Source organism: Poecile atricapillus, chromosome 15, assembly GCF_030490865.1.
Source record: "Poecile atricapillus isolate bPoeAtr1 chromosome 15, bPoeAtr1.hap1, whole genome shotgun sequence".
Lineage (NCBI taxonomy): Eukaryota > Metazoa > Chordata > Aves > Passeriformes > Paridae > Poecile > Poecile atricapillus.
Genome location: NC_081263.1, coordinates 14,744,411 through 14,759,975, shown reverse-complemented (window position 1 = coordinate 14,759,975; position 15,565 = coordinate 14,744,411). Strand labels below are relative to the sequence as shown.

General features: G+C 47.1%; 2 protein-coding genes across 5 annotated transcripts in view; one reads left to right on the top strand and one right to left on the bottom strand.

Moving 5' to 3' along the window:
• Window positions 1-11,672, bottom strand: part of SAMHD1 (SAM and HD domain containing deoxynucleoside triphosphate triphosphohydrolase 1) — a 37,959-nt gene extending 26,287 nt beyond the window's left edge. The window contains exons 1-6 of one of the 4 annotated variants that reach the window (XM_058850642.1): window positions 11,480-11,544; window positions 11,327-11,393; window positions 10,842-10,960; window positions 6,367-6,439; window positions 4,871-5,031; window positions 3,183-3,298 (exon numbers count right to left, since the gene is read on the bottom strand). In XM_058850642.1, the coding sequence (XP_058706625.1) occupies window positions 3,183-3,298; window positions 4,871-5,031; window positions 6,367-6,381 (292 nt within the window). In that variant the 5' untranslated portion in view covers window positions 6,382-6,439; window positions 10,842-10,960; window positions 11,327-11,393; window positions 11,480-11,544. Of the gene's footprint in view, window positions 1-3,182; window positions 3,299-4,870; window positions 5,032-6,366; window positions 6,440-9,982; window positions 10,145-10,841; window positions 10,961-11,326; window positions 11,394-11,479 lie in introns of those variants that run through there. The other 3 variants (XM_058850641.1, XM_058850643.1, XM_058850644.1) reach the window with 3 other exon arrangements.
• Window positions 11,673-11,932: 260 nt separating this feature from the next.
• The window catches only part of LOC131584839 (sacsin-like), a 38,353-nt gene continuing 34,720 nt past the window's right edge, over window positions 11,933-15,565 (top strand). The window contains 1 exon segment of the mRNA XM_058850344.1: window positions 11,933-11,982. Within this exon segment, the coding sequence (XP_058706327.1) occupies window positions 11,933-11,982 (50 nt within the window).

Sequence of the window (15,565 nt, the reverse complement as noted above, 5' to 3'; positions counted from 1 at the left end):
CAAAACACATACAAACACCAATGGTACCAAAACCTATGACACAAAACACATACAAACACCAATGGTACCAAAACCTATGACACAAAACACATACAAACACCAATGGTACCAAAACCTATGATGTCCGAGATATCGAACACAAATGGTACCAATTAGGGACAAACACCAATAGTACCAAAACCTATGATGTCCGAGATATCGAACACAAATGGTACCAATTAGGGACAAACACCAATAGTACCAAAACCTATGATGTCCGAGATATCGAACACAAATGGTACCAATTAGGGACAAACACCAATAGTACCAAAACCTATGATGTCCGAGATATCGAACACAAATGGTACCAATTAGGGATTTTTACCAGGGCGTCCCCTGGTTTACCCTTCGGTGGTCACGTCTGACCCCCGTGTCCCAATAAAGCGCTTTAAACCAAAACCAATAAACAATTAAAAATACCTCTTAATTGGAGCAGGAGATGCAGGGAATCCTTCCTCTGCCGAAGAGCGCTGGTCCAGGAGGGGAGTCTCTTCTGACAAAAATCCGTCAGGGGCCCCAGAGGGTCCCGGCCCCGGACCGGCTCTTCGGAGGGAACCCCTCAAAGTCTGAGTCTCCTGTTTCGTCCCATCTGGGTCGCCAGAACTGATGCCGAATTTTGCCCCAAAAGGCGATGAATAACTGTCTAAGAGACGCAGTTTAAGTCAAATAGACAGGAGGTATTTTATTAGCAACGTGCACGTTGGGGAAATCTCTAAAGGGAGTTTTCCAAAGTCTTACAACAAAAGCATGCCTTTTATACAGTTTAGGTTTGGAATTACATCATATACATGCATATTCATATGGGGCGTGCCGTAGGCGGGGCGTGGGTGGAAACTTCTATTTTGAGGATCTTTTCGGGGGTCGTTCCGGTCGGCCTTCATCGTGGGCGAGGGTCTCCGAGGAGTCTTCCTCCTTAAACTTTTGAACTTCTTTCCAAATTTGGTCCTTTCCCGGTGTAGTTGGCCGAGTTCCCAACCTCCTAGGGCCAACTTATCATATTGACATTAGGCATGCTTTAGCTTCGGCTTAAATTACGCTTAGTCCGGTGATTTTTTATCCTTCTCTTTCCCTCCTGTCGTTGTGTTTATTACCTCCAGATGTTCCCTTCATATTCTATGTTTTAACCCATTATTTCTCGGAGGCTATCTATTTTATGGCTTCATGGGCAATCTGCTTTACCACCCGCAGGGGGAAGAATTTCTTCCCAATATCCCACCCAACCCTGCCTTCTGCCAGTGGGAAGCCATTCCTCCTTGTCCTGTCACTCCAAACCCTTGTCCAAAGTCCCTCTGAGCTCTCCTGGAATCCCTTTTATGTGGTCTAAGGCCTCTCTGGAGCCTTCTCTCCTCCAGGCTGAACACCCCCAGCCCTCCCAGCCTGACTCCAGAGACTGGCTCCAGAGGGGCTTCAGACCTTGGTGCATCTCCAAAGCCTCACTCCAGCAGCACCTCATCCTTTTGTTGGGGCCCAGGCCTGGTGTCAGCTCTGCACAGGTGGGGGTGTCACCTGAGCAAGGCAGAGGAGAAGAATCTCCCCCCTCACCTCTGCCCATGCTGCAGATCAGCCCAGCACATGGGGGGTTCTGGACTGCCTCTGGTCCTGTCCAGCCTCTCACCCACCAATGCCCCCAAGTTCTTCTCCAGAGAGCTGCTCTCAATCCACTCTCCGCCCCTCCAGGCTGTCCAGGTCCCTCTGGATGTGCTATCCCTTCCCTCCAGCATGTGTCCCCACCACACAGCTTGGTGTTGCTGGCAAACTGCCCAAGGGTGCGTCAATCCCACTGTCCCCATCACCGACAGAGATATCCAACAGTGCTGGTCCTGAAACACAAACCTTAAAAAGTTTTGGATTTTGGAAAAGTTGGGGTTTTAACTGGGAATTGATATTATTGGAACTAATGGGAATAGAGTAAGCTCTGCTGAGACTAATTAAAACAAACAGATGGGCCATGCTAAATCGAAGGGCAAATGGAGAGGCCTTATCAAAGTTACAAGGTAATTGCTAACTATCCTAGATGTAGATGCTGTCTCAGCTGGGCTTGGGAAGGAAAACAGGGAACCCAGTAAAGAACTTCAAAAACCTAAAACAATAGTAAATGAAAAAACTCATTAAAACAAGAAACTAGGAGCCCAGCCAAAGGCCAATCTGGCCCATTTGTCATCTTACCCTGAAAGGTAGGAAGGTTAAAATGAGGAAGAGATGCATTCCTTCCTCCCTTTCACGACCCCTACTATAAAAAGATCATCAACCTATTTCAAAGAACAAACCACGCATGCTTAATTGCCTTTTTCCTCATTAGCATGAGAAGAGGAGAGTGGGTGGTAATTGGGTTATGAATATGTATTTGTATTCAATGCTTTTGTAAATAAAAAGCCTGTAATCACCTGTACTTGGGGCCACATGCATATCAGGGGTGACCCAGCACCAGTCCAGTGCTGATTAAATATATCCTAACTGAAACAGAGAGTCTTTGTCCGTCATTGTCAGATATTGATGCTAGATCATATCCTTAATTTGGTAAATCAGTCCCCACACAGGTCACTCATCACTGGGCTCCACCTGGACATCGAGCCTGTAACCACAACTCTCTGAGTGCAACCATCCAGATAATTTCTTATTCATCATCTATGAGGAAGACTTCAGTATAACAAATACACTTTCCTGAGATACTTTAAGTACTACTGCACTGAAGAGCCATTTCCTGCACCTACAACACAGGCAAATACTGCAGCAACATTGAGAATATTAATTACCCTGTGTCAGCTCTGAAGAAAAGAAGTAGTTATGAAGTAAATGTTACAATTTTTGAAAGAAATAATAATTTTCATTCTGAAATGTTTTAAGAGACCTGGAGAAATCACAGAAGGAAGTAGATGCTTTAGCCACTGAGGGCAGAACTCTAAGCACCATTTGGAAACAGGACAAAACACTAGCTAAGAGAGGCTACATTTTCATGAGGCTACATTTTCATGTAGAACTGTCTCCACAGATGTACTCCAGACCAAAAAGAACAGATAAAACTTGTATTGGAATATGGCTATGCACTGAGCAGCCTGAAACAGCTGACATGTTCTGACCTCACAGCCAGCTTTTCGTCCTGGTTAGCTTTCCAAGAGCAACAACCCATCTCAGGTGTTCCTTACCCAAATCATGACAAAGCCCAGCAATTTCTACACAGAGGATGTCTCGCTGGGTTATATCCAGGTCTGGTTGTCTCTCCTTCAGTGTACGAACCAGACATCCTGCAAGGTAGCCAACCCTGTTGCAGGAGGAAAAGAAAGAAATACAGCAGTGGTTTAGGATGAACAGAAAAAGATAAGTCCCCCTATCCTGTTTTGCTCCACTAAGTCACAGCCCTTGTCTGAGAGGCAGCATACAAGGAACACCCAAACCCTGACTTGTGAGAGAATCACAGACTGCTTTCTGTAAGTAGAGTTTTAGTCCTCCGAAAGCAAAAAAGCATGGGATACCATGCCCAAAACACAGAGATTCCAAAGCATCCTGCAGTATTTAGTAACACACAACTCCACAGGAGCTGTTTAAGGGAACAACAGTGCACCACTGACAGTGACAATCTTGAAGCACCTCAGCTTACACCAATCCTTGAATTCCAGTAACCAAAGCATTTGGTATTTTTTCAAACTGCTGCTTTAATTATAGCTCATGACAATTATTTCTCTTCTCATTCATTTTAGATTTGATTTAGTTAAATGGGACCCTCTGTTCTCATGACACAAAACCAACAGGAGGAAATATATGGCATATACTCCCAGAAACTGTTTATAACCTCTGCACAAACATATTTTTCCACTTGCCTCAACAGTTCCCCTTTCAGAACAGCTTAAAGCAAGACCAGGCTGTAATGAGGTAATATGTTTCCTTTGTCCAAATTTCACTGTTTGGTGGCTTTTTCCTGGATCAACAACCACACAAAGCTCACTTCTGCTATTTGTACCACTGTAGAAATATTTGAAATTATATACAAGTGGAGAACAACTGTCCTAAATTTAACTCCATAGATCAATGGATTTACCATTTGCAATCTGGTTTACCAGATGCAATCAATCCAGGCTGCCTCATTCAACTGACCCTTTTGCAAACAGCCATTTGAATCTCATTATAAGTAAACCAGATTTAATCCACAATATTTCAGAACCAACAAAATCAACTTTAGGCTGGCCAGATCACCTGAATAAGAAACCATTTACTTTCTTAATTTCACTGCCCCTTGAGATTTACCCTTAAAACAAGCTCAAATTTGTCATTCATCTGCTTCCCTGAGGAGCATGAATGACCTGACAACACTCTATAAATCCTTGCAGCCATCACATTTCTGCTTCACGGAATTATAGCTATCAGCCTGACAACCTGCCATTGACTGCATGAAGCACATCTACCTACAAAGGCAAACATTACAGATCAGAAGGACTTTGGCTGTGCTGGATGATGTGTGAGGATTACACTTGTCTGGAAAATCATAAGAGTAGCCCCAGTACACTTACTAAGTTTATGCTTTAAAACTTGTATTTTGACTGAGGGAACATAAAGCACTTAGTTTTTAGCTAACGTTATTCTCAGAATAATAAAGGGTGGGGAAGGAAAGCTAGCATTGATCCATCTTGTAGGTATCTGTCTTTATTAAAAGAAGTTCAAGGGAACATCCCACAGTCACATGGGATATCCAGGAACATTTGAGACCAGAAATGCCCCCCCAAGAAGTTTTCACCAATGCTCAGTCAGCAATGCCCTTTGGCTGGCACTCCACTGCAGTGGAACCAAACTCAGGGATATCCAGATACCAGAGATGGGTGTACCAGAACCACCACCTTACCCCAGGGAGTGTTCAAAGCGGTTGTGAGAGGCTCCTGGAAAAACAAAGTACGTGCCACCCAACTGCTTGATGTACCGGAGGCGCTGGAACTGAGGGGTGTCGATGATCTGAATAAGCAGGGGATGAAATTCAATGTGCCCATGAATAGGATCATTAAAAACCTACAGAAGGAAAAAAAATTAACCAAAAAAAAAAATTAACATTTAAAATCTAATTTAGAAAAGAAACAATCACCAAGGTAAAGGATATCTAAAATGGTCAGGTATTTGGTGGGAGAGACTGTTCATCTTCTGTAAAACAGACATATCCTACCAACCCTGTATCAAGATCTATCTCAGAATCATAAGATGGTTGGGGTTGGAAGAGACTTTAAAGATCATCTTGTTCCAACATACTGCCATGGGCAGGGACACCTTCCTCTAGAGCAGGTTGCTCTAAGCCCTGTCCAATCTGACCTTGAACACTTCCAGGCATGGGGCATCTTCAACCTCTGCGCAGCCAAATTCATCTTGGAGAACTACCAAACCTTGACACCAAAAAGATAAAACTGCCTATTTCACATAGCAAGGGAAATAAAGTCAAAATACCTAAAAATGTTATCTCCACCTGTGCAACTCCAAAACTTATCATGTGTGAAAACTGCTGTCTTTGTTAATCTGCTATTCCAATTAGAGCAGGGTACTGCAATGCATGTCTGAGATATATGCAATAAAAGTGTTTGGCCTAATACTGTTCATGCTTTTAAAATCAAATGCAATTTTGCCAAGCAGAAATTATGATTATTACTTTTTTCTTAAAACAAAATGCAAACCCCCAAAATTATTAAAATATGAAAGAAATACTTCCTGATAAGCACAAATTTTTAGAGACATCTCAGTAACTACAGGGACTCAGTAGAGAAAGTTAACACATTTAATCTTTAATCTTTGCTGTCAAACTGCAGGCAAAACCCACTCCATCACACACATATCTCACTAAAATACTGAGGCAAATAAGGTTTTTCTGTGCTCTCTACCCTTGGTGACTGAGCTAGGAGGGCTCTAGCAGATTTCCAGACTACTCCAAAATATGCACAGCCCTGGCCCCAGTTAAACTAACACACACCACTGGGAGAAACAGCTGGACACAAGAAACAGTGAAAGCAAGGAGGAGTCTGTTAACCCAGGCCTGGGGAAAAACTAATAAAATAAACCAAGGGGAGGCTCTACACAGAGGGATGTGGAAGGGAAGCTTCTCTAACACACATCAAACAGCTCTTCTGCTCATTTAATCCTTCACAACCTGCAGGTGGCCACTGAAAGCTTCCACATTATCATTCTAGTATTTCTTCTGGTTAATGCGGTTTTTCACAGACCCCCACTACCAAGAGCCCAGAGTTTGCTGCTGTGCAAAGGAAACACACCAGCTGGCAGCACCTAGCCAAGAGGGGAGAAGCAGAGAGGGTGTGCAGGGTTTGGGGCAGGACCTGGCCGTGGTGTCCCCATAGCATGGGTTACCTTCATCACCTCCATGTGCTGCGGCCACAGCTGTGTCAGGCACGCCAGCACTTCCAGTCGCTCAGCTGGGCAGCTAGGGAGGAAAAAGAGACACTGAGAGCCAAGTCTGCAATGCACTTCCCTTTTCAATTTGCAGTACATATGGAATTACTTATGTGAGTTCACATTACTTTGATATTCCTTGACAGAAGAAGACAGCAACCGCAACTTTTTCAGAAAAATATTGAAAGCATTTATCCTTCTAAAATCAGAACATATCTGTAGAGCAGTGTAAGTGCTTCTCTGAAAACTGAGAAATAAAACCACCATGAAACTGATGAAAAAAATTGTGTAAGGCATACCCAGCGTCCTTTAAACTTATGGGAAAGACAACATGCAGCATGTGACTAAATGACATTTCTAAAGGATGCAAAACTTCCTTAAACTAAAATGTCAGAGTCACAACAAATTATTTTTATAAACATTTCTTGCAGTTAGTCAACTGTGTATTAAACGTTTAATTTCGTCAAATTAACTTGAATTTTACATAAATCAATTTAAATTCCAACAGCAATTGGAATTACATTAATTCCAGCAAAAATTACAGCAAAATCACTGTAATTTAAAACGTGTTCTAATTTTGTTGAGACTGATTCTTCTAGTTTGCAAAGATATTTTTCTGTCATTTTTAATAAATTATTAAAGGTCCCCTTCACAACACACAGCTAAACTTCCAGTGCAGATACTCTGCCACAGCAATCTAAGAGCACAGAGGGGAACAAGTCTGGAGAGAGAGATAATGTGCTCTATCACACCTACTTTTACTAACTCTGTCATCAAGCCTTGCCCTTGAGCTAAATGGTTTCAGCCTTATTATGCCAGCAAACACTATCATGAGAAAGTACTTTTCCTCCAACAGTTAACCACCAAGATCAGTTTGATATCAGCCTTTCAACATAAAATTTAACAGAAAACAAGACTATAGTGTCAACTATTAGGAAAAAGTACTGCTTGATGCACTACCTATTCTCATCTGGATCATTTAATAATTCACAATCCCTAAAATATTAAAGGTATGTGATGTTTGAGCTGTTGGTAAGAAGTATTTCTCTCAATCATTTGGTATTGTTTGTCCTAACAGGGATCTCTTGGGCTGCAGCTGCTGCTCAGACTGCCACAAGGCAGTGCTGGAGCACCTCTCTTGTGCAGACAGGCTGAGAGTGCTGGGGCTGCTCAGCCCAGAGAAGGGAAATCTGTGGGGAGATCTCATTTCAGCCTTCCTGTACCTTAAGGGGACCTATAAAAAGGAGGGAGAGAGACTTTTTATAAGAGCAGACACTGTCAGGGCAAGGGGGGCAATGTTTTTAAACTGACAGAGGGCAGGGTCAGATTTGGTATTAAGAAAAAATTGTTCCCTGTGACGGTGCCGAGGTCCTGGCACAGGTTGGCCAGAGCAGCTGTGGCGACCCCAAACCTGGAAGTGTTCAAGGCCAGGTTGGACAGGGCTTGGGGCAGCCTGGGATAGTGGAAGGTGTGGCAGGGATCTGAATGAGATGATCTTTAAGGCCTGCTCCAACCCAAACCACTCCACAATTCTAAGATGATAAGTACTCTTGGTGATGCCCAGACCAGCATGTGTTCCATGATACAACTCTGAGAGCAAAGAAATCAACAGTGTGACCAGCAACTATTAAACTAATACAATGAATGCTTCTAACAACTTATTTTCCACACAATCACAGAATTAGCCAGGTTGGAAAAGACCTTTGAGATCATCAAGTCCAACCTATGACCTAACATCACCTTATCAACTAAACCATGACATTAAGTGACATATCCAGTCTTTTTTTAAACCCCTCTATGGATGATGATTCCACCACCTCCTTCCTGGGCTGCCCATCCCAATGCTCAATCACTCCTTCTGTTAAGGATTTTTTCCTAATGTCTAGTCTAAACTCACCCTGGTGCAGCTTGTGTCTTTGGTCCTGTCATTTGTTGCATGGGAGAAGAGACCAACCCCACCTGGCTGCACCCTCCTTTCAGGTAGCTACAGAGAGTGGTAAGATCTCCCTGAGCCTCCTCTTCTCCAGGCTAAACAAACCCAGATCCCTCAGCCACTCCTCATAAGGCTTGAGTTCCAGACCTTTCACCATCCTTGCTGCCATTCTCTGGACACATTCCAGCACCTCAACATCCTTCCTAAATCAGGGGGCCCAGAACTGGACACAACACTCAAAGCGTGGCACAACCAGCGGCCCAACCAGCACAGGGGAAGAATCACTTCCCTAGTTCTGATGGCCACACTATTCATATTTTAATAAGCTCTGTTCAGATCTGTCATAATCACAACCCTTTGTGCTTCACACTGGGCACCAAGGATTGCTGTGGATTAACCCCAGATAGGAACTCAGTCCCACACAGCCACTCACTGCTCTGGTGGGATGGGGAGGAGAACCGGGAAAAGGTTAGATCCTGCATGCTGGATCCTGGATCAATTACCTGCATGCCCCACCTTCCCTGCTCTTTGTCCTCCTTCAGATAGAAAACAGCTGCAGGGCATTTTTCACCTGAAGTCTACAAGGTCAGACCCCCCTAAGCAAGACAAATCCTGTTAACACAGGATTGTAGTTTTCCAGGGCTCTGCAGGCAGAATTCCTCCAACAGCCAAAGCAGCATTACTGCTGGCTGCTTGGAAATGGTGACAACTGGCACTTCTTCATCCACTCCCCTCCCTGCTTTGTCCACACCCTCCTTCATGCCACAGGTCACAAGGACAAGAAAATCCCTTTCCTGTGCCTGAAAGGTTACCCAGACAGTCCCACTCTTTATCTGTGTTCAGTACACAGCACACTGCATGCCACACTAAACATCCAGTGCCAGCAACATGGGAACACCTGGGAAACCCACTGTGCTGCCTCCAGGCACCACCTGCCCAAGCTCTCCCTTCTGAACATCCAGGGACCTAGGGAACTAAAGACATGCTTTCATTAGTAGCCTTTCACAGAGAAATGATCAAAGTTACTGCAGGACAACGTGCAGTGGACAGCAAAATAATTGTTCTTAGTGCAAAGTAGAGACACTTACAAAAAGAAGAATGCTTGAGCAATTTCTCATCCAATTCTCAACAGTTTCAGCTTAATAGAAACAAGATGTCAGATCTCACAGAAGGAAACTTATACAAAGTTAACAATACATTCTACAAAGAAAACCCACAAGCCTGTGAACCGGTCACCATTTGCTCTCTACACCAACTGAGAGCTCTCCACAGCCCTGTGCCCCCGTTACCTGTATCCCACGCTGAGGGACTCCTGGCTACCCCATCCTGCTGCCCATGTTCAGCACTGACAAACAGTCTCTGACTCCCCAGACTGGCTGCACATGACCAGTGTGTCCTGGATACCTGATGCTCTTTCCCTGCTAAAAGCAACCAGCCTCCTGGCAAGTCCTAAATAAAACTAGACGCCAGCTTGTCATTTCAGTCAGGCAATTACCTGGTATTCCCACAATTAACAAAGCCTTCATCCGCCTTCCATGACATCACAGCACTTCTATTTGGACATTTCAAACAGCTACAGATAAACCCCTCTTCCACAAAAAGAGAAATCAAAAATACCTTAATGACTCCAGCATGTCTTACCTCGTCCAAAGTGCAGCACTTCTGCCGTGTCCCGCTGCGTCACACCAGCTCTTTATTCTCTTCCAGTACCCATGCCCAGGCACCTCCTCCTTTCCCACTCCCCCTTTGCATGCTGATGTCTCAATAAAACAGTGTAAGATCCCTTCACCCCCAGCACAAGCTCTGATGAGTTTTCACCCAAGGAGCCAACACCAAAGCACTCTAGCCTCCAGCAGAAAGCACAGCTCTGCACTTGTGTGGACCTGCCAGATTACACACCCAGCCTACCGCAGGGCCACCAACCACAACATCAGCAACAGCTGGAGCCAGCAGGTGGGTTTTGAGACAAATTTGAAGGAAACAGTATAAACAAGTTTATCAAAGGAGTAAAGAAAAGACATTACAAGATTAAAAACCACCAGGAAGTATGTGGTGAGCAAGCAGGCTCACATCCCAGTAAAGGGGAGCAAGAGAGGATCCCCAGTGGGGCAGAGAAGGAGCAAGGGGCCTTTCCAACACACAGAATAGCAGGAGAGATTCATACTCTCTGCTGTTCCAGAAAAGCAAGAAAACATATTCACCACCAGAAAGATTACAAGGGTTTTGGGACCAGTCATTCCCTCACTGCTGGGAACAATCCTTTACACACTTCAGAACAGCATCCAGCGTCCCTGTGCTTGCAGCAGGTGACCACTTCCAGCCAGACTACCTGCTCCAGCCTGCTCAGGTCAGTGGGGGCTCACGGCAGCAAGGACTCAGCCACTCACCCACCGGGCCCTATTCTGCCAGGACACACAACAACAATTCTCTTTCCACGGCAGCCCCACGGCCCTGTAGGCACAACAGAGAGCCAAGCCCCAGCAGCTGCTGCACGGCTGACCTGGCAATGCCCTGGATTTCTCCCAGGGAGACGGGTGACACTTGGTCTCTCCTGAGCAGCACCTCCCACTCTGTCAAACATCGGGGCGGCTGTCGTTCCTGGAGTTGGAGCAGCAGCAACTTCAAGCAGAAAATTAAGTTCCCGTCAGAACCCCTGGAGTTCACTTTTGCGCTCCCAGCAACACTCCACTACCCAGGGGATTTTCGTTAAACCTTTTCTAAAGGATCGAGTTTTTTGCTTCTCATGGTTATTTGGGCAGCGAGCATCCGCGCCTCGGTTGTGCTGGGACCAGCGGGGAACGGGAACTGCTCTGAGGGTCCGGGATCAGCCCCAGCGATCCCGTTTTACCCCGCACAGCTCCGCTGGCCGCGGTGCAGAGCCGCGCTGGGCCCGGCCATGCGCCTCTGCAGCCGCTCCCTGCGGGCACGGCCCGCCCGCCGCAGCTCCCGGGCCTCGCTCCCCCTTTCCCGGCGGGCGCTGCTCACCAGACACGGATGAGCTCGGGGGCGGAGGCCGGCAGGTCCAGCAGCATCCTCCCGGTGATCCCGCTCTCTGTGGGAGCAAGAGAAGCGTCAGCGCCAGCGGCGGGACCGCACGGCCACGGCCCCAGCCCCGGCCCCGGCCCCGGCCAGCCGTACCTCGGAAGCGGCGCAGCAGGCTGGGATCGCCCACGCCGCAGCGGGAGAGGTGCTGGCAGAGCCGCTCCGTGTCCCACAGCCGCGGGTCGCTGCCGGGGCCGCGGGGCCTCTCGCACCGCGCGCGCTTGGCGGGAGGGCCCGCCGGGCTCCCCATCCCGCACCGCCACCGCGCACGCGCCACTGGCACGGGGGTCCGGCGCGCAGTGACGTCACCAGCCCTGGCGGCCCCTCAGCCGCGCCTCGGCATGGCGGCCAGTCCCGCTGAGGGCTCCGGGAGCTGCACCGGCGCTGCCCGGTCATCATCTCAAACCACAGCCATCATCACAAACACCAGCTCCCACATGGTGCTCCCAAAAGAAGTCATGCCACAGCACTGCTGCTTTCAAACAACACCTCTTGAAGGCACCTAAATCCAAATTCGTTCAAGATCTTATTCCCAGGACATCACGGGCCATGGAAACAGCCTCAGCACAGCTGCAGGTGCCCCATCGCTCCCAGCCATGGTAATGGACTCCACAGCCCCAGGCACATGGGCTGTTTTTTACGTGTCTCGTTCACATGTAATGTCCCAATATCCCTGAAAACAGCTCAGCCACCCCAGGCCTCTGAGTGCCACAAAGGCTCCAGAAGGGGCCTAAAACCTTGGGTCGCCATTGCAGAGCCCACAGAGCAAGGCTGGCAAAATCCCTGCTGCCTCGATCCACCTCGACAGCCTTCTCAGAACTGTGCCACACGTGCCACTGCACACGGTGTCCAGAGGACGAGATACTCTCACCAGGACATCTAGGGGATCCCACTCACTGCTCCCAGCAACCCCATGGACTGAGGGCGTGCTGGGCACTCCTTCTTGGCAGCAGCCTGTTGCTCCACCGCCGCCACCAGCACTGACAGGGATCCCAGAGATCCAGGCCCCTGGACACCTCCAAGCTCCCTGTGTGGCCCAGCAGCTCTATGATGCCCAGCATATGCTGTGCTCACTGCGGTGCTGCATGGGCTCCCACAGGGAAGGTTACATGTTATCCCTCAGCAGTATGCATATGTGTGCTAGGTTTACATGGCCAGGTTTGGGGAACAAGAAGGGCAGGGGTGGCCTCTGTACATTGACACCAGAAGCTGTTCCTATGTTGGGCAGAGCTAGCTCAAGAGGCTTCCAAGACAAATCCACTGTAGCACAGCTGTAGCTGCGAGGGAGGATCCAGAAGATGTGAGCACCACAGCCCTACAGGCATCAAGGCCAGAGAAGAAGGAAGGGCAGGAGGCACTCCAGGCACCAGAGCAGAAATTCCCCTGCAGCCCAGGGTGCAGACCATGATGAGGCAGATCCACCCTGCAGCCCATGGAGGACTCCACGCTGGAGCAATTGGACTTGCCCTGAGAAAGCTGTGGCACATGGAGAACCCACGCAGGAACAGACTCCCAGCAGGAACTTCAGCTGTGGGGAGATCCCATGCTGGAGCAGGGGCAGAGTGTGAGGTGGAAGGGACAGCAGGGACAGAGCATTACAAACTGACCCCATCTTCCTTCCCCATCCCCCTGCAACACTTGCAGAGAGAGGAGGTAGGATAGTCAAGCATGAAGTTGAGCCTAGGCAAAAGGGCAGAGTAGGGAGAAGGTGGTTTTAGTTTTGGTTTTGTTTCTCATTATCCTACTCTATTTTTAATTTGAAATCAATTTATCTTCCTCAGTTCCTGTCTTTTGCCCATGATGGCAGCTAGTGAGTGATCTCCCTGTCTCTGTCCCAAAGCTGTTTTGTGGTATTTTCTCCCACTCTGCTGAGGAGGGGGAGGTGAGAGTGTGGCTGAGTGACCTGGCAGCCAGCCACAAGCCAACACAATGCATGTCTGGAGTTGCTGCATCCTCCTCCCCACCTCCTCCCTTTCAGATGTGTAAAGGAGAGAAAAAAATAGCTGCAAAAACCTCCTATCATCTTAATAATAAATAGTCCTTTATTTTTTTCTTGAAGTCCCTGTTTCTGAGGGGTAAAGCTCACATGTTCCACTGTCATGCTACAGTAATTGTAAGCAGATATCCTGCTTTCTCACTTCTTGGCTTCTGTTAGCAAAGTACACATGTTTGCTGTCTGATTTTCATTTGGAGGAGAGTCTCTCTCCGTTCCCTCTGGGTATCTCAGTGCTGATCCATCAGCAGTGAAATGAAACTGAGTCCCACCCTTTTACAGGAAACTTATTCATGGAAGCAACATTGAGGAGGCAAAACCAGGCCAGAACCATTAAGGAATACAACCATACAAAATAATGTCCCATCTTCTCCATTTCCTCTGTCCTACACAATTGGCACACGAATGTCACTGGTGCTTGGCCTTTTAAGGAATAATTGATCACCAGTCCATTATTTACTTCTAAGCAGTGTCAAAAACTGCCCTATATATAGCTCTACCTAAAGAAGCTTTTTGGGGAGGGGAGGGAATTGAAGGACACATATCCTATCAACAGGCCCAATACATCTGGAGAGCTTATCCAAAAAAAAATTAAAGAGGGAGATCATTGCATTTGGGGCCTAAAAAACAGCAAGGGAGGATTATCCTGAAAGAACAGGACATCTGTCTTGGATGCAATAAAAAAATTGCTGATTTTTTAACATAAGATGAACACATGGCACAGCAAGAAGACAGGGATTACTAGTTTCACTTTTGGGTAGCAGGAAGAAAAAGAAAAAATACTGCACTAGGGTGTTGTTCTGAATAGAACAAATTCCTTCATAATCAAACAAAGCACATGAAAAAGGGGAAAGGAGGAAAAAGTTATTTTTGGACTTGTTTTTGTGCAATAGAGGTGACCTGAGTGCCTCCCCATCCCTGCCTACTGCTGCACACACAGGAAACCCAGTTATCTCTGCTCAAGCAACATGGCAGATAAACCCAAAATTATGCCAACAAGGCCCCCTGCAATGGCAAACAAAACTCAAGGCACATGGTCAAATTCAGGCTGAAGAGAAATTATCCCTGTGTAATGGCTCTTTATTTTTCAATTTACATGTTTCTTGTATCACTTTCCTGGTGTTCATGGCTGGGATTGGAAGGGACTTAAAACCGTATCTCGTTCCAGCTGCCTCTGCCATGGGCAGGAGAGCCCTCCTCCAGACCAGGTTGCTCAAAGCCCCATCCGACCTGGTCTCGAACACTCCCAGGGTTGGGGTCATCCACCACTGGACTGACTCCCCATTGGTGGACTCCATGAAGCAGTGCTACAAACTTGCTACCAAGGAACTGAAATGTTCACAGCAAAGCCACCTGTGACTTGGCACCAGTTTGTTCCAACTGCTCCAACTGTTCCAACCTCAACTGCTTGAGCCCCACATTAAGTAGCTGAAATTTGTGTGACTAAACCCTTGCAGAGCTGTTTTTCTGTGGCTGGGAACCATGAGGGATGACATGTAAGTGAAGACAGAGAAGGTGCTTGCAGTAAAGCTGCTGCAGCCCAAGTTGCTTGTGCCTCAGCTGAGAGGCAGCATTGGATCACAGGAGCACTGCTGTGGTGCACACATGCAGGGAAAAGTGGGCTCCCTTAAACCAAATGTTCTCCATTGCTCAGGTGTACAACCCTTCAGGATGAGGCACCATATGAGCCCTGTGCCCCATCAGCTCTGCCCAGCCTTGTGGCTCAGATGGAGCCAGGGCAGCATGAGCCCAGGCTGCAGGCAGGCTGGGAACAGCAAGTGTACCCTGCCTCTGATGCTCCTGTCCTCCAGTGCACTTCTGGTCACTCAAGGAAGTTAGAAAGTTTTAGGAGTTTGGCATCATATTCATCTGACACCAGTTTTTCAAGAACTGCTGCTTGGGAGATGAGTTATGTGCTTATTGCAAACTTTGATTATTGTAATCAAAGTCATCCAACTGAGTAATCTCTGTTTACTCAGCGTCTTTGGCCTTAAGACACATTCAGCTTCCTTCATCTGAGATCCCAGCACTGCTTGCACACTTACAGTTTCTTCATGGCTTCATATTGTGTCCCCAGTTTCAATTCCTACCACTCCTCAGACATCAACAGAAACTCCTAATGAGTCACAAAACAGGAACACAAGAAGGGTAATTCCTAACAGGAAACTAAAGAGAAAATCAGTTTCGAT